At 37.1% G+C, this 24,559-nt stretch overlaps 1 protein-coding gene across 2 annotated transcripts in view; it reads left to right on the top strand.

Moving 5' to 3' along the window:
• Usp16-45 (ubiquitin specific protease 16/45) overlaps positions 1-24,559 on the top strand; it is a 168,392-nt gene that overhangs the window by 17,521 nt on the left and 126,312 nt on the right. For both annotated transcript variants that reach the window (XM_067136327.2, XM_067136326.2), the window contains exons 3-4: positions 4,200-4,336; positions 16,136-16,284. In XM_067136327.2, the coding sequence (XP_066992428.2) occupies positions 4,200-4,336; positions 16,136-16,284 (286 nt within the window). The remainder of the gene's footprint in view (positions 1-4,199; positions 4,337-16,135; positions 16,285-24,559) is intronic.

Genomic DNA, 24,559 nt, shown 5'->3' with positions numbered 1-24,559 from the left:
AAACTGTTTAATTGGAAGCTAGTCTCCAGACTCCGTTTACTTGATAATTTTTGTTTAAACAGTTTCTCACTATTCTCCTTTATAACTTGAGTACTCTTATCTATTGCAACTGTGTTTGTTGTTTTGAATAATGTTTCACTTGCATATGTAATTTGTGGCTGGGCAACTGTTTTGTAGTGTTTCAGTTTGGTTGCTGTTGAGAGACACTTTTTATTATATATGTTCTTGATAACATGCTGTGCTGTAACCAGTTTATCTATTCTATTTTGCCATGCTGGTTTCTCGTTTACGTTATATGTGATTATTTCACCTTTATATTTAAATTGTTCTACAATTTTTATTTCTTGGTCTCCCAGCCTTTTTTGCAAGCAGAAGTCAAGTTAACATAATTTGTTTTTTCAAATGGAATATTCAAACCGATATTTTGAGCTATTTCCTGTGAAGATTTTATTTGTTTTGTTTTCTGAATATCAATGGCCAGAAGAGTTAGATCATTAGCAAATCGTAGACAGTTCAAATGTACAGTATGTTATCCTTCTGGGTTCCAATTTTTATATTTTTAGAGTTTTTTCTTGTACCATTCCCTCATAACGTAATCTAGTGCAGAGTTAAAAAGAAGAGGTGACAATCCGTTACCCTGTCTTAAAACAATTGTTACCAAGAATGGTTCAGAAAATTCTCCTCTCAACTTAATTTTGGAAATTGTTCAATCAAGTTCAGTCAATTTGATTAGGTTTGGGTGAAATCCAAAATGTCTTAAAATTCTTAATAATGATGTTCTGTAGATGGAGTCGTAAGCTTTCTTGAAATTTATGTATATTAATGAAAGGGGCTTGTTTCGTTTTCTGTAATATGCCATGACTAACTTCAAAGTTATTATTTGTTCAGAGCAGCAGCTCCAAGGTCTCAAGCCTTGCTGGTATTCACTTAACTATTGATCAAGTTGTTCTTTAATCCAATTATATAGTATCCTAGAGAATATCTTATACGTGCAGTCAGGGATGGAAATACCTCTGTAGTTGTCTGGATTACTTATTTCACCTTTCCTATGAATTGGATTAATTACAGCTGTTGTCCATTGTTCTGGAAATTTTTTTGATATCCAGATATTTTGTAATAATATATGGAGGGATGTCTGAGTCTCACTGCTTGTGTATTTCCACATCTCTGCAAAAACCTGGTATTCTCCACACACTTTGTAGTTCATTTCCTTAAGCACTGTTTAAACTTCTTTGCTGTAGGTGGGTTTATATTTTCTGGTTTACATTTTATTGGCGTATGTGTATCAGTTAATAAGAGCTTTTCAGGTTCTTCACTGTTGAAGAGCTTGTTAAATGCATCCGCCAAGATTGCTGCATTTTCCTCATTTTTATGCGCTGTTTTTCCATCTTTATTTTTCAACGATAATGCGGGAAGGGAGGGGGGTGTATTTTTGCAGTTGTTTACCAAAGTTTTTGTAGCAGTCTCTAGAATTGGTTTTGTAATAATTTTCCTCAATAGAGTTTATTAAATCTTTTTGATATTTTCTCTTAATTCTTCTCTGACATTTTTAAGGTTAGAAGGTTAGTGGTGTTTTCCTCTGTTTTTTGGGCTTGAATTTTTAACCAAGCTTGATGTGTTTCTTCATGCATTCTATTACAATCAGAGGTTCACCAGGCATGTCTTTTCCTTGGATATAATGGAGCTAGATTTTCTGCATTCTGTTTAAGATTTGGTATTAGGTCATCTAAATTGTCTGTTAGTCTTGTAGTTCCTATTCTGTGCCAATACTGGGCATTCTGGATTAACTGATGAGGGCCGTATGTCCTTTTCTCCCCAACTCTATTTTGTCTTTTTCTTCTTGATGGAGTAAATTTAATCTTGATTTCAATTATGTAATGATCTGAACCAGTGTCCGTTCCTCTTTGAACTTTGACATTGTGGATTTCCTTGTGAAAGAATTTGTCCATACATACGTGGTCTAGCTGCCATTCCCCATTTGTCCAATCAGAATGTTTCCATGTTTTAAGTTTGTGCAGTTTTCTTTTAAAATATGTAGATTTGGAGATTATTCCATGGGTTTTGCAAATTTTTATGAGTCCTTGGCCATTTCTGTTAGTATATTTACAAGGAGCCCACTTTTCTACTACATCTCGATACTTCTTTTCCTTACCCAGTTGAGCGTTATTAAGGTTCCCTATAAGGATCTTGATGTTATTCATATTTATTTTATTCATTGTCTGATCAAGCAGATCCCAGAAATTATAGACTTCTTGCAGAGTTTGTGTTAGGAAATTATTTTCATTGGTAGGGGCATGAGTATTTATGATGGTGTAAAGTTGGTTTGTGGTTTGTAAAGTTAGAATTGCAGTTCTCAGTGAGATGGGTTTAAAATCAATTACAGAATCTATTATTTTCAAATTTACTATCAATCCTGTACCAAATTGGGGACAATGTTTCATGACTCTTTGGCCTGGCTTCCCATTGTACACTCTATAACCTTGAGATTCAAACAGATCTTCTGTTAAATTTCTCAATTCTTGGAGCCCTATCAGAAGAATATTTTGCCTATCTAATACATCTGTGAAGTTCTTGAGTTTTACGGTTTTCAGTAGGGAGTTTATATTGTGCGTCAAAATGTAGTTAATATCCTTATGTTTGATTCTATGTTTGTGTGTTCGGTTATATGTGTGTATTCTTGAATATTCAAATTCATTCTTGTCTTTTAGGCAACTACCCACCGAATCCAATGTAGTCTTCTCCATCCTTAAGGGGTTGGACGGTGGAATCCTTTTACTAAAAGACTTTTCCATATCTTCACTATCAGCCTTAAGTGAAGCAAGCTCTGATTTACAACTACGGTTGTCAGCTGGAGAGGATATTATTATTCAGCCACCACTAACATGTGAAACAGACGCTGTTGGGGTACAGTCACTAACATGTGGAACAGTCGTGCCCTTTATTGCCTCAAGATGTTTATTTTGTGGCTTTAAGCCAAACCTCTTTTTTCCTGGTTTGGGACCAGAAACAGCAACTACTGAGCTTCTCAGTCCACCCAGCAGATCCTGCAGGCAGAATTCTTTCTTATTATGACCATTTTTCTACCTTTCCAAAGCCTTTGAATTTTGCATAATGCTGGGTTTTTTTTCATGCGGTGCATTAATACACACATGTTCATAAAAACCAGAACACCTTGAAAGACTAGAGATAGGAAGTTCATACTCACAGGACATGTGAAATGCTGGCAACGAGGAATGAGTCGGCTGGAAAATTTATAATGTCCAATAGCAGATCAAATATATTGGTAAATTTACTCATTCGGGACAAATATTTCAGGTTCGCTATGGGAATCAACATCTATATCACATGTAATATGAAGTGAATAAATAAATAAATAAAAGCAGCCACTGATATTGGCTGAAATTCATTAAATATGGCATCACTTCCAGAATTCAGCCAGTGGTAAGAAATAAATGCACACACTGGACTGAAAAAAAATATTCTAATCACCTCCCTCTGTAAATAAATGAAAGGTACCTTAATGCAAAGAAAGGTGTAGTTCTGGGCATGAAAAGTTTTGTCAATAGTTGGTATAGTGACTGATTATAGTCATATGTTATCAATTTAATTTCCGTATTGATAGTTCAGCAGTTCACAATTGTAGGTTTGGGGTTCTCCACCTGATCAATACTTGTATATGTATTTACTTTTAAAAATACATTGAGTGCAGGTAATCCCACCAGAGGATCGAAACTATTCCTGCACTCATAATATACTTTTAAATACATATAATTAACACTATACAAGTATTGATAAGGTTTAGAACCCCAAACCTACAATTGTAGACTGATTTTCATGTGAGCAAGTAAGATAGAGCACTAACAAGTGAACATCAACATACAAGTCGCTGATGCTTGCTCTAGCTGTCTTCCTATAACAGATTTTAATAGATCATTTTCATCCTTCTTGCAATTTATTGAAAACTAGTCCCATACTTCATATTGACTCAAGTATCTGCTTATGAGTATGCCATTTTCCCCTCCTCTGTTATCCCATTCTTTCCCTTGGTACTTTTAACAAAACCTGTAATATATTGACTATGGGTGGGGACAATATATATAATTTTTCTTTTTTTTTTTTTTTTTTTTTTTTTTTTTTTTTTTTTTTTTTTTTTTTTTTTTTTTTTTTGATTATACTAAAGAAAAGTACTTTAATTTAAGGAGGTACGTGCTGCCCACATGTTGTCAAGGCTGTAGACTTGGGAAAAGTGAAAAAGGCACTGAAAACTAGTGGTCTGGATCAAGAGTGTGCCGAGTGCCGTAAATATCCCTCCAATCTTCCAGATAACGATATCGAGGTAAGGGAGAAATAATTATTCTTGTTTTTGTTATCTGTAAACATGCTTGTGACCTCTAAGGAATTATGGGCAACTTTGCTCGTTATCAGCCAAAGGTTTTGAGATGTTACTTCTTCCCATAATTTGTGTGATTGGGTGTTCATGGTCCTGGGAATAACAGAGTTATTCCCTTAATTGAGTAATCTATGATATCTATTATAGTTTTTGTCTGGCTGTGGGTCTCTCTGAGGATATTTAGACTTCCTGACAAGCTAGGAAATTCGATTTACTGGCATGTAAAAGAACTCCTGCAGGACTAAATTCCGGTACCTCGGCGTCTCCGAAGGCCTTAAAAAGTAGTTAGTGGGACGTAAAGCTAATAACATTATTAAGCTAGGAAATTCAAGCTTCGCATACTTTTTCCCTCTACTTTACATTGTAGTTTTGCTCAAAAATATTTAAAATTTCCTAAGTTTGATAGATAGGAAAAAGTCCAAGTATAGTGTTATATAATTTCTGCAATCTCGCTATTTTCCTGCCGTCTTACTCTTCTTTGACTTAACAACTAAGCAAGTGTTCTTCGCTATCAGGTAGCTTTGGGCCTTGCGGTATTCATTCTCCTTGCCTTATAGATGTCAGTTAAGTTCATGGCTGTAATTCTTATAATTTGCAGTTCTTATTGCATGCCTAATACTTATAGTTTGGAAGGTTGGCACTTTGATGTATTTATTCACTAAGGTATTTTATCCTGAAGAGGATATTGGCACCTAAGTTGGGTTCTTGATTGTGATTCCTATCTTTTATAGTTCTGATTGTAATTATATTATTGATTCATGTTGCTGTCTTGAAGTTTGGCTTTTGAACTATCAGAGTTCACTGTTTTGTCCACTACCAATTTGTTTATTGAAATGGATGATAAATTGCTTGATGAACTGATGATGATGGATTATTTGTGCAGTATTCACATTAACAAATTTAATGAAATATTGCTGGTTTTAGTAGCTCAGGCTGTAGAGCATTGACCTTCTGAGCCCTATTTGGCAGGTTTAATGCTGGCTCAGTCCAGTGGTATTTGAAGGTTCTCAAATAAGTCAGCCTCGTGTCGGTGCAAAATTCTAGCAATTCGGCGCCTCCAGAAACCATACAAAACCTTAACATAAAAACAAATAACATTAATTATTGTAATGAAATATTAACCATGTACGCAGATACCAGGCTGCAAAGTGAATCTTCCATTAAAGCTCTGGAATTTGTTACACTGGTTGATGAACCTTAACTTACATTCAGATTCGTAGAGAAAATCCAACTGAATTAAATATCATACACTGGATAAGTACATACTTGGATGGTAATGTGACTCATGTTTATAACAGTTTACTTTTAAGAAGAGTTTCACTACAACAGCACTTATATCTGTCAGCTTGGTGTTCAACATCAGTTCCTGTTGCTTATGGTGCAGTTCGGCCACAGCCTAAGTTAAAGACTGCAGAGTTTTTCCCAGTTGCTTTTGTGACATCAGGAAGACACAACAGAAATCGGACATTCTTCTGAAATGAGAATTAATCTACGAAATATGTTTTTGACAGAAACCATTCCTGTGATAGGTACACTACAACCAGCGAAGAAACCTTTATGAAGTAATAAACAAACAAAATGCAGAGTATGCCAAAACTACAGGATGAAAGTTTGTGGAAGAGATCATATATATTGATGGATAATTTTAGGAAATGCACAACATGTTTATTAGAAAGTTCTCTAGAGATACCCATTTAGCTCAAGACTGGGTCAGAAAACTGGAACACCGAGCTTGATAGCTGCAGTCGCTTAAGTGCGGCCAGTATCCAGTATTCGGGAGATAGTAGGTTCGAACCCCACTGTCGGCAGCCCTGAAAATGGTTTTCCGTGGTTTCCCATTTTCACACCAGGCAAATGCTGGGGCTGTACCTTAATTAAGGCCACGGCCGCTTCCATCCCACTCCTAGCCCTTTCCTGTCCCATCGTCGCCGTAAGACCTATCTGTGTCGGTGCGACGTAAAACAACTAGCAAAAAAAAAGAAAACTGGAACAAAGTTCACTGAAATCTACAAAATAGGGCTTTGTTTGACTAGAAAACTAATTTGCAAAGCAAAATCATCTCCGTACAGGCCATGAAAGCCCTTGGAAAGTTTACTAAGGTGTTAATGCGGTCTCTATCCATGGCATTTCATCACATAACCATTGTGTGATTATGAAGATATTTACACTAAAAGCAGTTCTTCCCTATCAAAGACAGACACAGCTAGTATGTATTATAAGATTGTGCCTATCCAAATTCATTTATTATTTTAATAATTTATTTATATATTTATTGTATGGCTTTAAAGATACTGCACCTGTTAATATATAACCTTACATACAACCTGTAAATACTGTGCTTTCCTACTATGTACAGTACTATGGTATTCATGTTTAAGTTGTTGATATAGCTGATTGTCTTAGATCAACAGCATTCCTCCTCCTTGGACATTGAGTGATGATATGTTGGATGGGTTGTCTTGGAGTGCTGCAGTCACATTCAGGAGTGGAGATTCTGTTCCATTTGCAGTGGAAGTCTGTGCATTTTCCATGGTCTGTTTATATCATATTGAGGGTGGACCAGATTTGCAAGAGAGGTCAAAACCAGGTGGCGATGTCTTATTAATGTGTGATATAGTTGAGCAAAGCCTGCTTCTCTTGTGCCATGTCAAAGTTGTCTGGAAGTTGTTATTCCTCAAATTTGTTGCAGTTTTACTTGGAAGACTTCTGGATGCAGACGGCTCAAACTAGCATCAGCGAAGTCTGTCGGTTAGGAACACAAGCCCTAAAGCCATGCACTGAAAGGTGTTGACTCTAAAAGAGGGGCCCTTATCTGCTACCTTATATTTGCTGCTTAAAATTAAATAGACATTGGTTCGTGATTGTAACTAAGATTGCCAGATTTCCCCATATTGAGATGATTTGTCTTATGATTTCTCGCTTCCTAACTATAAACAAATATTTCCCTAATTCCCCCTCCCCCATTCTTTATCTTCTTCTCTTCGTGAATGGGTCACCATGCAGAATAAACAGTTTTTCAGCGTTCCTTCTTGCCCAGTAGTTCATTCTAAAGGACGTGCAAATTTCTGTTCCTCTGACCATTTACCTCGTGTATATTCCTGTTCTTCTTCCTCAAATCCCCATGTTTGGACTATAATTCTGATTTCATTTCCATCTTGTAGATTTGGTGATCATAATTATTTCAGTAAGGTCTTTCTCCATTACTTTATACCGCTGTGTCTAGTGGCCTTGTTTTGGAGAAATTTGTAAAATTTATGGGGAAATCTTTTAGTCCATTCTTTCTAAATGCGCTGTTGGCCAGTTTCTGGTACACCACAGTTACCTGTGAGTTACCTAAATATGCTTGTAACTTTAATGAGTTTCCAGAAACTTAAATCAAGATTTATAAGCCCTGGTAATAAACAGTACAGTTACCGTCATGTTTAGTATCTCTCGTCCTCCAGTAGATGTCTTTACGAAAATGTTTTTAGGGTTATTTTGGTAATATCTAGTTACTTTTACTAGCAGAAGTTTTCTATAATGGAAATTGGTTGGCAAACATGTACACAGACATCTCAATCGCAATGCAGTTATAAGAAGTCAGTGAATGATAGCTATTTGGTGCGACACAATACGGAAATGTTGGATAATTCTAAACGTGCGAAAAATTTCAGTCCTTTCGAGAGGAACTTGTTAATAGACCTTGTTCTTCAAAGAAAAGAAGTGATTGAGAATAAGAAGACTGATGGGGCAACAGTAGCTCAGAAAAAAAGTTCTTGGGAGAACTTATGTAAAGTCTTCAATGCATCCAGCCAGACAGGACGGACTGCAAAACAGTTAAAAGAACTGTATTTCGTTATGAAAAGGAAAGCAAGAAAGCACAATAACGAAGACAGGGTAAGTACTGATATATCCTCTAACTGGTAACGTGCACTGGTGACATAAGGTCTCTGAGACTTGTGACAAAAATAGAGTTCAATGAGAAACATTCGGCATCTTATACAAGTACTACTATTATTTTATCGGATTCAGCATGTAATAATCTCTCATAATATGAATATATGTAGAACCTAATAGTGCAAAAATTACATATCTATTCCCTTGTTTGTTACTCACAGTACGTAGACATCCTCGTAAATTTCACCTTGATTGTTGCCGTCACTAAAAATGTTCAAATTACCAAACAGATCACTTTTCACTGATCCAAAACAAAACAAGCGTAAACAAATATAATCCTATAAATGAAAACGTGTAGCAGACTTTGGAACCTATCATTCCGGCACTGAAGTTTTTTACTGATGTGACTCTCATTCGTCCTTCATGTAACTGGTGGAATTTTTTTTAGTACACTGCAAACAAACTGGCAACTCGCACTTTTCTTTTATATGTAATTTTACTTTATAAGCTCCCAAACCCTTCAAGAAATCCACTTTTTCCGGTCTTTCAGGCTACAACTTGAACAACACGAAAGCGTTACAAACTGCAATCTACAATAGCCGAAAAAGAATTAGCCTATCACTACATTTTTCATAGTAGTTCCCTAATATACGCCTTGAACTGAGCATTTGTAATCTTAATAACTGCAATGGACCAGCCATTTGGTATGTTTTACTTCCGCGGGCCACGCAACATGCATTGACAAAAATACTCTCCTAACTGGTGACACGTGAGCTCTGGCTGTCCACTTGAGAATTTTAATCGTTGTGAGCTAACCCTGACCTTAGGTATGAAGTGTGTTGACACAGATAAGGTAACATAAACTACAGTTCCCTGCAAGATTTATAATTAAAGAAGTCCAGATGTTTTATATTTCGTGGGAGTATATGAGACCTCACATCACTGTTTAAATGATATAATAAAATTAAAAGAGCAATGAAAAATCGGTGTGTATTATTCAGCAGGCTTATATTAAATGCATACCAGTAACTAAGATGTTGATTATTTAGCATAAATGTAAATATTAATGGTGAATGTTCTTTAATTTCAAATTGGGTGTTCACTAACTGGTGGTGGGACTCATGAAACAAAGGCTGACGAAATAGATCTTAAGATTATAGGTGCACTGAAAGATCAATTTGAACCAGATGAAAATCCATTTGATTCCAGTTCTACTTTGTTTAATGATTCAGTTCCCGTATTCGAAGATACATCTACAGTAGAGGCGTCATGTTCCGAGGAGGTTGTGAGTGAAACAGCTAGGACAGATGACACCATCCAAGTGGAATCAGTGACTGAAGCCAATGATAACGTGGACGTAAATGTAGTGAATGAAATGTTGTCGACTCCAGCACTCCTTAGGCCTAAACCAGCATCTAAAAGAAAATCAGATTATGTCCACAGCATCAGTGAAAGCATTGTAAATAGAAAGAAAGCCAAAACTGATATAGATGAAGAACTTGCGATAATTAAAAAGAAAGAATTTGAAATGAAGGAAGTAGAACTTAATAAAAAATGTGAAATATTACGACTTTCAAAAGAAGAGTGCTCTTAAGGAGTTGGAAAAACAAGAATATGAATTTAAAATTAAGGAACTTGATTACAAAATAAAATTAAAACAATTTGAAATGATGTAAGAACAATCTAAAACAAATACTATTTTCCTTTTTTGCGTGTCATATTAATCTGAAAATTAGCCAATGTTAATATATTATAATTTGTGATACTCTATAGTCTAATACATCAATTTATATTAGAATATAAATGTTGCATATTTACATTATCTGAACATGCTTTCCACAATTGCGGCACGAACAGCATTACCTTCATTATCAGGTAGGTTTTCTGTGGGTACTGGGTCGTCTTAATCTGCATCCATTTCCATGACTGGCATATCCTCTTTTTCTTCTATCGCTAAGTTGTGTAATATAGCAGCTGCCACTATTGCTGTTAAAGTTGTTTGTCGTTTGGTGCGAAATCCCAAAGCCAGGATAGGGAAACGTCTCTTAAGAACTCCAAAGCACCATTCAAAGCAATTTCTTGTTCATTATATGTGCTGAATTGTATCGTTCTTGCGCATTATTTTGAGGGTTTAGAATCGGCGTAAGAATGAATTTCTTCTGCTGGTATGCACTGACAGCAAGCAAAAAAGAGTTTGGAAATTCTCCTCGAACAAATCTATGCACTGAAGATTGTGCTGTCATGGGTTGAGCCTGGCCAGCAAGCAACAATATCCATAATGCGCAGGTTTTGATCACAGACTGCTTGAACGTTATAGGAAATGGAGGATTTTCTATTTCTGTACTTTTTTGCATTTTCACCACCCAGAGACTGAATCTTCACATGTGTGCCATCAATGCATCCTATTACAGAGGGAAAGCCAGAAATGGCATGGAAGGTTCTTTTCGTTTCTGCAATTTCTACTGGGTTTTTTGGCATGTCAATAAATTCGTCCTACAAAACAGTAATTTGAGGGAGCACGTTCTGCAATATGCGACATGTCGTTGATTAATGTAGGTTACTATCATCACCTAGTAAAATTTGGAAAGTTCCTGTTGGTAGAAATCTTAGGGTAATCAGAATTTGATTTAATGAACTTACAGATTGGTTTCGGTGTGTTTCAGGTCTAATATTTTGACCAATTTGATGTTCTGACCTCATCACTGTTTTCTTAACCTGTACCTCATCTGAAATTCGGTTTCATTAAAGTGATCGAATGGATTTTTCGAAGCCCTGAACACTCGTGGCATTGGTAGAGCACCCAAAACAGCCAAATCTTCTTCGGCTGACGACACTGAATTTGATGACGAGGAGATGATGATGATAATTCCATTTTCCTGATATGAACTAGTATCGTAATACCACCTACAATACTATAAATGCAGGCTATTTACCATAACGTAAAAAAAAAAAGAAAGCACGTAAACACTACAATGAATGACTGAATATATTATTATCAGATTATCACTTACTAATGTTTACGAAACTAATACAAGACCTTGTACGAAACAGTAATGAAGTGGAGCTGCATATCGCTATTTGTTGGAATCAGTTCTGACAGAGGTAACTTCACCTTTAGCTGCAGTTACCAGTCACTGCGCAGTTAACTGTGAAGAAGACTGTAACTGTTGTTTTGGAAACTCATTTTAAACATATCATCATCTTAAATCACTGATAACTACGCATCTACAGGTAACGGTCGTTCCAGAAACCGGCCATGTATCTGGGAAAGATGTTAATATATTTTACAATTAGGTTTAGGGTAATGAATTCAATTTTTAAGTTTTGGTCTAAGATTTTTCTCATAATTTCTTGTTCCTTAATCTCTAATTGTACCTGTAATATTTTTTGTTGTAGATTGAGGGTTTCTGAAGAATATAGTGTCTCTGGTTCATCACTTATGTAATGCTGAATCTTACTGTTCCTGGAGAGGCATTGTTTGTTGTAAACAGTTTTTGTTAGTTGGAAAGTAGTTTCCATCTTTTGAATTCTTGATATTATGGATTTCTTTTCATTACCATTCTCTATAATCCATTCACCTACCGTCCCTGGCCAAATGAATTTTTCTCTCTTTATGAATTCATTTAATCATTTGTAACACTGAAAAGCATTTGTAGATGCTTTTATCGATCAAAGTAACCTTTGTGTGGGGAGAGTTGATTTTAAAAAATTGTACATTGGTTACACTGTTTACATGTTGGCGCCATTTTATACTCGTGGAGGGGAAAATGTATGGCCTTTATATTTATTTGCTCTACACATTACTGCTTCTATCTATGTATTGAAATGGGAATACCCTGCGAGCATTCGCGTTCATGTATTTCTTGAGAAGAATGCACTAACACCCGACTAGATGGATTCAGAACAAGCGCCGAGCGCGCAGGCATCATGGGGGACAGCATGCAAGCAAGCGCTGCTACAGAGTGCCAGCCAAGGCCAAGTGACGTCACACCAAAAGTTCTATTTGATTCTATGGCATTTCATCATGAACGGAAGGTTAAATCGTAATTTCGAGAACGTCACCTTGTAGGCCTGGACAACAAATGCTACTACCCAAAATTTCATTAAAATCGGCGGAAGGATGGCCGAGATATGAATTTTTTGAAGCTCGTATTTCCAGTCTCGCCGTCCGACCTTGAGTAATATAAGGGGGTCGCCAGCCTCAAAGAGATCAGAGTGTGTCAGTGTGTCACAGTACTTCGTCATGAACTAGTCATCTCACTGATGGGATACAGTTCGTTACTCCGTCCGGCTAAGGACCGGGGTTTGAAAGTACGTAATACGAGTGGTGAAAGCCATCTCTGTGGACTCTAACTTCACATGTACACGAAAGCTTATTCACTGATAATATCGGTCTGTCGAGCCAAGTAACATTATTTCATTTTGTGAATTGTATAATTGAAGAGACTGTACAGTAATCACTTGATATTTTGAAACTGTGCTTAAAGGACTTAGGGCATAAAGACTGTGCTTTAGTTGTTTCCTCTACAAGAGACTGTTAGGATATTTCGTGAAATTGTGCTCTAGTAAAAGTACAATTCTTTTCATGGACAGTGTTATTTGTTTTATAAAGGACAGTGCCAACCATTCTTTTTCACCCCATGAAAAAAAACCAGTGTCGACATTTTCTTTTCATAAGACTGTGCCAACATTCATTTTCAAAAGACTGTTAATTCACATCGCATAACCATGCTAACATAAGACTGTGCCGATATTTCCCTTCAAAGACTGTGCTGATTCGTGAAATACGGTTCCTTTATTTCCTTTCAAGGGACTATGTTAATTCCCCTCATAAAGACTGTGTCTACATTTACGTGTAATATTGTGCCTCAGTGGAAAGTTATCCCTGAGAAATTACGTGATTTTTGTTAAGACTGTGTCGTAATAGAACTAGGTTCTCTGTCACAAGACTGTATCAAACTATTTCTTTCTGTCTTCGCAGAAACTTTAATTTATTTCTACATGTGTGTGTGTGCTAGAACATTGCATGTACTCATTACAAACAGTGCAAGACTTTGTCCGAAGGACTTTATTTTCTTTTGCACTGAGATTAAGTGAAGTGGTAAACCATCGTATCTCAGAAAGTTCTAGATTATTTTCATTGCCTATCACTTCAAGTTCGATAGTGACTGTTGCACGAACAATAAATCATTCTCACAGGACTGTGATTTTGAATTCATCTCTTTTTTTTTTTTTTCAAATGTGCATCCAACACCATTTAGAGTGGAACTTATTCGGCCAGTAAATAGTGTCTCGCCATAATTTGCAGTGCAGTGCGGTAGAGAAGTGTCTTATCAGATTCCATTGACATTCTGTACGAAAGTTTTATATTTCTCTGCTCCTTTTATGGGACTTAGTGGAATACAAAACTCAACAACTGTTCCACGCTGCACTATCGTCACACGACCGCCCCAGGTTCGAGTCTCCTTCAACACCAAGGGCTAAAAACCGCCATGGAACGATGCCTTCTCCACATCTTCAAGGACATTCGAACTATTCGTCTGTAAAAGGTGATATAATTTCTATGCATTTTTTGAATAAACTGCAAGTTCCACTTTAAATATGAACTCATTTCACTACCCTTCTCTCGTACTCTCTAAAGCATGAACCGCACACGCCTTGGCGTTATCCATGCTCTCCACAAAACTGAAGTACGAGCGTTCCTGTTTCAGTATATGTGTATATTTCACGCCCATTTAGGATAAGTTTATGCTCCTTCGTGAGAAAAAGTAATATAAATTTCTAATTCTAACCTCAAATTATGTTTTCACAAATGGGCTTAGCAAAGGACCTGTCACCAACCAAAAGGGAAATGGTTCAAGGTCATTTGACTGAAACTGTTTTTCTACAGCGAGAAATAGTTTAAAAAATGGAATTTCAAAAATTACAATGGTTAATGTAAGTTGAAGAAATTGCTCGAGCTAGCTTTCTGAAAAATGAATCTGCTGTGTCAGAAGCCTCAATTTGGAGACACATCGCAACTTCGTCAGATGCTATGTGTATTTAGTGTTTCTGTATGGTTCTGAAACATGTACTCTGAATTGCAACACCATTAGGAGAATAATTGCCTTCGAGAAGTGGGTTTTCCAAAGGATGTTACAGATCTCGTAGACTGACAACTTCTCCAATACTGTCGTACTCGAGCACATGAGGAGGGAACGAATTTTTGTGTACAAAATCAAGAAAAGAAAGCATACCTTGGGCATAAAGTGAGGAATGAAAAGTATAGCCTGCTAAAATTAATCCCCTTCCTCCAGCTTTCCCCTTATCCAGCTCCTGCCGGGTTGGTTCATTTATGGCACTTCTCCACCTTACTCTCTCCTTCCACCATTCCTCTTCCATCATTTTGTCCCAGTCCAGGTTTCTTATTTGCACACTCCTCCTTATTGATTTGATCCACCTTGTTCTAGGTCTCTCTCTTGATCTCTTTCTCTCAAACTTCATCTCCATCATCTGTTTTGGTATTCTTTCCTCCTCCATCCTCTTTACATGTCCAAACCATCTTACTTTACTCCTGTCAATTCTCTCATTTACATTCTGACATTTTACACATCATTTCTCCTCCCTACCTGTCATTGCCCAGGTCTCAGCCGCATAGGTCAGTGTGGGTGTAGAATACATTTTGTACATTATCTCTTTACGATTCCTTGGTACTTCTTTATTCCAGACAAGGTTTTTTACACTCTGGTAGAACACATTGTCCTGTTGCACCCTCTTGCTAATCTCCATGTCCAGCCTTGTATTCTTCATTAATTCACTCCCTAGGTACTTTTTATACCAGGCGAGTTGGCCTTGCGATTAGGGGCGTGCAGCTTTGAGCCCGCATCCGGGAGATAGTGGGTTCAAACCCCACTGTCAGCAGCCCTGAAGATGGTTTTCCGTGGTTTCCCATTTTCACACCAGGCAAATGCTGGGGCTGTACCTTAATTAAGGCCACGGCCACTTCCTTCACATTCCTAGGTCTTTCCTGTCCCATCGTCACCATAAGACCTATCTGTGTCGGTGTGACGTAAAGCAATTAGCAAAAGCTATTTTATACACAGCTTCACCAATCGATTTTTCCTAATTTAACCTTTAGATGTGAAACACAGTAACTGATGCCATATGTTTTTTTTATTATTTTACAATATGTATATCTGCAGGATAGGAATATAATCAGGAAAATTGTTCACACACGGGGATTTGAGGAAGACGAGAAGAAACCAACACAACCTTCTTGGTCAGAGGAACAGAAATCATGAAATCGATTAAAATGAACTATTGGACAAGGAGGAAAGCTCAACAAACGTTGATTCCTCGTGATCCTAAGTGCCCCATTCGCGCAGAAGAAGAAGAAGAAGAAATGCACAAATACCATTTACTCCTTAGAATGTTGTATTTGCTACTTTTACAGATTTCCCATAGCTTTATGGAAAAATTCAAGTTTGTATGGAATTTCATCTTCGGAATGACTAGTATTAAATACTGTGCTGTATACAGTAGTGTACAGTGCCCTTATTTCCTTCATTTTGCTTGATTTAAATTGTGAACCCACAGCTAGGTTGTATTGGTAGGTTCTTTCTGTTATTCAGCATGTGTTCATCTGTAATACAATGAAGTCTTTCAGCATGTATGGCAGTAAGAAGCAATATACTTTAGGGCCTATAAAACAGTATCTTGCGCCTTACATTTACTGCCTTGAAAATTTAACACATCCTGAATTTTGTGGCTTTCCAAAATTGCCCTGCTTTGGCATATGAGGTTAAGTTAAACTTTTTTGCTTTCAGAAAATAGAAGAGTATAGAATTCTGTATAAAACATTGTACTCTTGAATTTAATGTCTAATTGCAGCTGGAGCTTAGCCGTGGATTGTGGCTTTGCCTTAAATGTGGGCATCAGGGATGTGGACGAACGCGTCAGCAACATGCACTGCAACATCATCGCAAACCCCACTCTGATTCTCATGCTTTAGCTGCAGATACAGAATTATGGAATGTATGGTAAGTTAAATATTCGGGTAAGCTGTTGGAAAATTTCTCTCATAAGTACTACTCCCTGAATCGAGTGAATGTTATTGAGAATCACAATTTCCATTGCTTCACAAATAAAATGCTAGAAATGGCTGGTTATGTCACAGGTCTGATGTGTTCTTGTAGCATAATTCAATACCTCTGGCAAATTTAGTAACTCAGATGCTAGAGCCTAAATTGGTGAATCAGTCCTAGCTCATTTCAGTGGTATTTTGTCATCATAATTATCATGCAGAGTTTCCAGCTACGGTCTGCATCTATTTGGAACAAAGGTCTCTCCATCTTCCCCTATCTTCTCACCACCTCTCAGTCATCGCCCTTGTCCAGTCCTCTCCTCTCCTCTGAGCACTTTCCTCTATCCCTTTCAGCCACTTACCCCTTAGTCTTCCTCCTGATCATTTTCCGTGCACAGTAGAACCTCAATGCACTGTTCCCTGAACAGTCGCTTTCCTGTATTCATTGTTAAATTTATTCGGTCCCAAAAATGTTCCATGTAAACTGTTAAATTTCTCCATATCTAGCATTCTTCAGTCTACCATTTTATCCCATCAGTTGTCAAATAAAAATATATTTTCCTCAGGCACAATTTTCCTGCATTGATAGTTTGTAAGAAAATTATACTCAAGGTTTTTTTTATTTGAAATAACTGATAAATTAGAATAGTGGCAAATTGTTATGCAAGAATCTGAGTGATTCAGAGTTGCAAGGCTTGAGCAAATATTTCGGCTGGGGCAAGCATCCTGTAGGCTGGAGTACAGTGTGCAGGTTATTCACATGCAGCCACATACAAGCCTCCTGGTACCAAGGCATTGTTGTGCCATTTTATTTCATCTGAGTGGTCCTGTGCTGTGTTTTGGTTGTGTACGGCAATTACAATATTATCTATCGTTTGCGATTACGTTCTGTTTTTCTCAGTTTTGTTCCTGTGTATTGTTGTTTATAACATGTCGCCTCCCATGAAAAAGTCAAAACTCTCAAAGAACAAGTGAAAATTATAGAAGTTGAAACAAATCAGTTTGAAAAAAAGATTAAATATTGGTAAATGTCTTGGGTTAAAGTCTTCAGCTTTAACTCTTTCCCGCGGATTGCGTAGTAAAGCGTACTGGAGTTGCACATTGTCTCCCGCGAGTTGCGTAGTAAAGCGTACTCGACTTTCAAACCGACTTCCTCTGCCATCTGTCTGCTAAACGTACAACTTTTTGGAACCAGTGAATTCCCTGCGCTTCCTAGATACTACTCGCTTGCACGGAATCCTAAAATAAAGTGTTCTTTTATATGTTTTCTTAGATAGAACAGACAGCTGACTGAATGTAAACACATTGCAGCAACATGGCTGCTCATAACCAGTTGAATGCGGAGGATATTTGTTACAAATTAGATCAATATGTTGACAAATGCAATGGTAGTGAGTTTGGAGTTGTAGGTATGGTAATAAAAATGGTATGGGAAGCATTTGGGACAGGATATGAATTTGATAGAAATCGAAATACGGCACAGGATAGGAAATGTTCATTCAGGTACCGTCTCCTTTTAAAATATTAGGCCTACGTGTAAAAAAGAGGTGATCTCATTGTATCATTTTAGAATAACTATAGTGTATTTTCCATTGTTACAAATTTGAAAGTGATATCTTAAGTGGATTTTACAGAATAAATTATTTAGTGAAAGCACTCCTCAACTATACCTGACAAGCAAATTATTACTCTAGGTTTCGCCCGACAGTGAGTCAAAGATATTCCGTGGGAAAGGGTTAAACTTCCATTATATGCCAAGAAGAAGAAGAGAGAAAATTGATTAATATGACAGTTCAATTAAAAGAAGAAAAACCGGGACAGATGGACAGATTCTACATTTGCTCAGCTGGAGAATATCCTTTTCACTTTGTTCCAGCAAGCAAGGGCTTCCAATATCCCTATAGATGGAATCATATTACGAGAGAAAGCCAAGAAGATAGCTGCAAGATTCAACATTGATAATTTTGCTGCATCGAATTGATGGATTGCTCAATTTAAAGAGTGACATGGACTAGTCTTCAAGAAGGTTTCCAGCGAAAGTGCTATGTCCTTCCAGACAGAACACTGGCGCTGGAGGGTGAATCTTGCCTTGGGGGAAATGCTTGAAAGATAGACTAACTACTCGGCAACTTAAAAGGTATCCAGTCTGTTGAATACACAAGTTAAATATTTGTTGCATTACAACTCTTTTAAGTTGCATTTAACTGAGTCAACACTGGAAGGTGTGGCTTCCTTTTTAATAACTACTCTGCTGTGTGTCAACAGTAATGGGATTGATAAAAGAGTGCCAGTCATAGTGGGAAAATCATTAAAAACACGTTGTTTCAGTAACACGAAAATAAAACGGCTGTGAAAAACAAATAAAATAAAAGGCTTAGGTGACCACTGAAATTTGTTAAGTTTTTAAGGTCATTCAATGCCTCTAGGGGTGTACAAGGAAGAAAAGTTGTACTCTTTTTGAATAATCGTGCTGCTCATCTGCAGGACACTTCATTCTTTGTAGTGTGAAAGTTTTGCATCCCCCCCAAGTTGTATTAGCATTTTTGCAGCCTCTTGATCTTGCGGTAATAAAATGTTTCAAGTAACTGTATCATAAGCACATAGTGCAAACTGCTGTGTGTTTGTTGGATGCTGGAAAAGAAGTGAGCAAGATAATCGATCTTCTACAAGTGATCCATATCACAGTAAATAATGCATGAAGTTTCAAGACTTTCTTCTTCCAATATAGTGCCGAATGAATGTTTATCTACTTTGTAATGATAAAATCCCTGTCTTTAATTTTCTTTCTAGGATTTGAAATTTATTTTGAAGAAATCGTCATCAGTTTGCCCTTCTAGCGAGCCATTAGGGTGTTTGAAAACGAGCATCTTCCAAAGTTGCCTGTTCAAAAAGATTTTATTGTCCATGACAGATTCCTAATTCCATCTTCTTCTCTCCACATCTTCCCTGAGTTGGTCCATCCATCTTCTTCTTGGTCTTCCAGCTGGTCTTGTACCTATTATTCTTTTTTCCAAATAAGCACATGGTACTCTGTTCTTGTGCTATTCATTCGTTTAACATGCCCAAACCATTTAAGTCTAAATGACCTAAGTCTTTCCTCCATCGATTCCTTTAGACCTACGTTAGATCGTATCTCATCATTTTTCACGTGATCAAGTCGTGTCTTTTCGAGGGCAGTTTTAAGAAATTTCATTTCACAGGCTTGAATCCTACTACAATCCTTTGATGTTAGTGTGCAGGTTTCCCGAGAATATGTAAGGATAGGAATGAAATATGACTTGTACACGATCATTTTTGTTCTTTATGGGACCTTCTCATCCCGTAGTAGGTGTCCAACGTTACTGTGAAAGTTAGAGCCTTTGGTTACTCTGTTATTTTTATCTCAGTTCTCTTATTACTAGCCATTACGCTTCCTAAATATCTGAATTGGTGTACTACTTCAACTTGGTGGTCCTGTAGTTTCATGTTGCATTCTGCATTGTCTCTGCTGATTTTCAGTGGTACTGTTTTTGACAGGTTCAATTTCATTCCATAATCATCAAACTTCTTATACCAAGCATTCAGATTATTTTGCACTCCCTCCTCCATTTCATCCCATATTGCTGCATTGTCTGCAAACACCAGAGCCTGAAGATCTTTATTACCTTTTCCTTCTACTCCCTTTCTTAAAGATAGGAACTATCATCCCTTTTGTCCAATCTTCAGGTATTTTGTCATCCTTCCATATTTTCTGAGAACTTTATACAGCCACTGTATTCCTGGTGGAGCAGCAGCTTTGATCATGTCAGCTGTAACTTCTACAGTTCCTGCTGACTTACCACTTCTCATCTTATGGAGAGCTTGCTCTACTTCTGCCCTTGTAATGGGGATATCTTCCTCTATTGTTTTCTATCCTACATCCTCAACAGAGATCTCGTTAGAGGCATTTAAGAGCTTGTCAAAATACTGTCCCATTGTATCCCTGATATCTTTCATATTGCAAACTATATTCCCATCTGCTGTCTTCAAAGCTGCAATTGCTTCTTTATCTTTTACATTTTCCTATTCCATATATCATTTCCATATTCCCTTTACTGTCTTCTTCCAGTTCAGTTGTTGTAACCGTTACTTCAGCGGCTACAACAAACACAGTAAAGGAAGGAAAGTAAGTGCAATTACACGGTACCTAAAACACTACACACACAAGAAAACAGCTGATGAACTACGCGGAACTCCGCCGATAACAACACTGGTAAATATCAGTAGGGGCAACTTGACGACAAAAACCCCTGAATGTGAAAGGAGCTGGGAGCCTACCAAGGGTATGGAGATGGCTTAGGTTGCAGATTCCGGAAAATCAACCCTGATCCTTGATTTTCAAAATATATTATTTACCAAAATATTATTTACAAAGGACATTCCAAACAATTTCAGTCATACCGAACTTGTGAACTACAAATTACATGTTCCTTGAGACACACAAATTGGACGTTCCTTGACAATGGCTTCCTATAAGTTCAAAGAGTCAAGTAAATACCATACATCTAATTACAACCCAAGTCGTACAATACAATATAGAGTGAAGTTAAACGTACCTTTCAAAATATCTGAACAGCATAATTGAAAAAGGGTAAAATCAGAAATATCTAAACTTGGCGCAGAGGCCAGTTCAACTTGGTCCCACACCCAAAAACACTTCTGATGTGGGGCAGAGGATAAACTAGCGTACGTCAAGTGACACGGAACTACTAGAGGCAAAACCCCCAAGGTAAATACATAAAACTACAATTTACATGTTCAGTGAAACAAGGAAAGGGGAATGCCTCGGAAACAAAGAGGCAAGCCCAGCTGAAAAGCTAAGGCATCCGAAATAATTGAGTGGCGAGTCTGGGTGAGGTTAGAGCAAACTCCTGTATGACAAAGCAAGCGAACATTAAGTGAAATTTAAGGTGGAACAGAAATCCGAGAGTGCTTACCCTAAAGTGGCCCATCCTGGTAGCGAGACGTCAAAACTTCGGACAGCCAGACAGACCACGAAATGCTACCTCGCTCTCTTTAAAAAGGGAAACCTGGCCTTGGAGTAGCCAATCAGAATGCAGGAGCCCGCCTATCGCCACCCGGATTCACCAATCACAACTCCTACTTCAGTTGCGAAGTTTAAATAATTTTCTCGAATACGCACGATAGCGAATCTTCCATTTCCAGAACAGTCAGAACATACTTTCTAGAATACATAACTAACAAAGGCCAATACACCCTGTTCAAAAATTAGTTTCAACTTTCTGGATAGTTCCAGTAAATATAGAAATGAAATCTAGTTGTTACAAATACCATATGTTACCAAAATATTTACACTGTACAGGTTAGGTAGTTACATGGAATACTAATAAAATATTTTATCACCACACTTCAGATCATACAGTAAGTACTACTTAACAAGGTTTACAAATAAAATCTTCAATAAAGACTTTCCACTTCCAATATATTCTACACCTGTGACAGTTGTAAATTCTTCCTAACTTTTCTCTTTTTCTTCCCGTACAATTCTCTTGACTTCCAACTTCCTGTATCTATATTCTTTCGCCATCTCTTCCAATTTATTGTTGTCTATTCAGTCACTGTTAATTCTTCTGTCCGACTTGCCCAAATCAAGAGCATTTTTTGGCTTTATTCCTTTTCATTATGGCTTCTTTCACTTTATCATTCCACAAAGATGCTCTTTTCTCTCTAACTCTTTTGCTTGTTCTTCCACATATTTTATCTGTACTACCAACCAGACTTTTCATAAAATCATTCCATTCTTCATTACCTTTCTTTGTGTCTGTCATTGGTATTTTAGTTCTGATTTCCTCTTGACTGCTGTTTGTCTTCCAGATCTTCCAATTTCCAGTCTATAATTCATGGTTTTTTCTTGTTTACTTTAATAATAGGTTTGGTTACTCTTAGGTCTGCAGTAAGGAGTCTATGGTCATTATCAAGGCTATCACTAGGTATCACTTTTACATCTTGTAACTTTTCTCCACTTGGCCTATCCATGACGATAAGGTTTATCACTGATCTATGTTGACCACCTCAGCTGTATCTCGTTATCTTGTGGTTGCCGTGTTTCTGAAACCACGAGTTCTTCACCAGAAGTGGATTTCATGTACATAGATCAAGCAGTAGTTCACCTCAGCATCTCTGTTACCAAATCCATATAGACCAATAATTCCTTCATAACCTGGCCTATGAGTTCCTACCTGGGCATTAAAATCCCCAATTATCATTATGTTCTCTTCATCAGTGATGTCCTCTAGTTTTTCTAGGAAGCTTACTTTTTGGTCGTCACTACAAACCTGCTGGGGAGCATAAACTTGCATCACAGTTTGGGTTTCTCCATTTAGGCATATTTCAGCTTTGATTAATCTATCATTGATGAATGAGATGTGTCTTACACATTCAATGTCTTCATGGAGTATAAAACCAACTCCATTCCTCGCCACTGCAGGATTACCACTTCAGTATAATTTATATCCATCCTCGAACAGTCTCGTGTTGCAACCTTTCCATTTGGTTTCACTTAGCCCTAGGATGTGAATACTTCTACGGTTCATTAAATCCATGATTTCGTTATATTTTCCTGGTAGAGTCATAATATTTAAGGTTCCAATCCAAAGCTTGTTTCTATGATCGGTTCTTCTCGTGTATCTTGAATTAACATCGGACATGACATCATGAGTTCCGAGGGTACTTGAAGTATTGTCGACATTCAGAATATGTTTCTTTCCAGGGCTCATTTTCATTAGCAACTGCATTGTACAACTGTACTGACTTGCTAGGCCTAACGTACTAGAGGATTTTCCTTCATGGTGGTCTCTCTTAGCCTTTGACAGTTCCCTGCCTCACTGCAAGGCAGCAGCTGATGAATTTGTGTGTTATTTCCCACACAAAGGTCTCGTCTTATCCAACCTTCTAAGGGAAAACTCCTCTGCTCGCAGCTATTGGTTTTCCCTTAGCTTGCCTGTTTTGGTATCGACCGCCAGACCCTCGGCCAGACAGTCACAGGTAGTACCATCTACTGTCGCGTACGGTAGCAGAGTATATTTTGACCTGACACATTGTTTTAAAGAAATAATAATATAATTATTATCCAAAATTTTTCTTTTTTTGTAAGTTGGTAATGTTTAATTTCTTTTTGGCCTCTTACTGGACTTAGTCTTGTTTGACTGGTAATACTACTGTTAATAGTGCATAATAGTACATTATGCAACAAGCCTATAATAGCAATAATTAAGACGAGTATGTTTATAAAACGAGCGAAGCAAGTTTTATAATTTTCATACAAGTGTCTTAATTACCGTTATAGGCGAGTTGCATACGACTGTTTATGCTAAACGATAGTTATAACTCTTATTTTTTAAATATTCATAAATGTCTGTAGAAAAATCGCTTGACAGTTGAGTTTCCTGAACAGGTGCAGAGCCTATGTGCTGGGTTATTGATTTTCTGTGACTGGATCAGAGACCTTCACAATGTCGTATGTTTTCAAGGATTTGATAGGTCATCATAACCTAGCTTTATTTCAAATACAAATTGTTTATTGTACAGTTGGTGAATTGAATTTGCGGGAATGTGCCGTGTGGTTGTGGAATATTGGAAGTAGAAGGTGCATTGATGTTAATGTGCGTGTCCGACATGTTTGATTTGCTATCCTAACCTAATTGGTCAAACAGTTGTATCATAATGAAAATTTTAACTCTGATTGGTGGAGAACCTGTATCATAATTAAACTTGAACTATAATGAGCCTCACTAAGATTCAGTTTTCTGGCATATAATATTTATATTTTGACATCGTCAATTTTAGGCCTAGTCCACTTCACAAAATTTTTCAATTCATCCAATGTTTTAATTATTTTTTCCTGGCCAAAAAATAAATAGGAAATGAGTTATGCAGTAGTGTGGAAGAGATCAAAATTCAATCATACCATTTTATCCACTCTTTTGATATAGTTAATATGTACTCTAGCATCCCCATAAATGACACAATAAACATAATTAGCAACAATTTAAAGAGATTGAGTAAATTGAGCAACCTGAAATTGAAGAATTTTTAACTATTTTAAGATTGATCCTACACAACAATTATTTTAGGTTTGTCGATGTCATTTATCAGCAAAATGGTTTGCCCATGACTTCTCCAGCTTCGGGGATTTTAGCAGATATCTGATTAGATAACCGTGAACATGATAACATTCTTAATAATAATAATAA

This window comes from Anabrus simplex, chromosome 1 (assembly GCF_040414725.1).
Source record: "Anabrus simplex isolate iqAnaSimp1 chromosome 1, ASM4041472v1, whole genome shotgun sequence".
Taxonomy (NCBI): Eukaryota; Metazoa; Arthropoda; class Insecta; order Orthoptera; family Tettigoniidae; genus Anabrus; species Anabrus simplex.
Note: the sequence above shows the minus strand (reverse complement) of the source record. Positions and strands in the feature narration are given on the sequence as shown.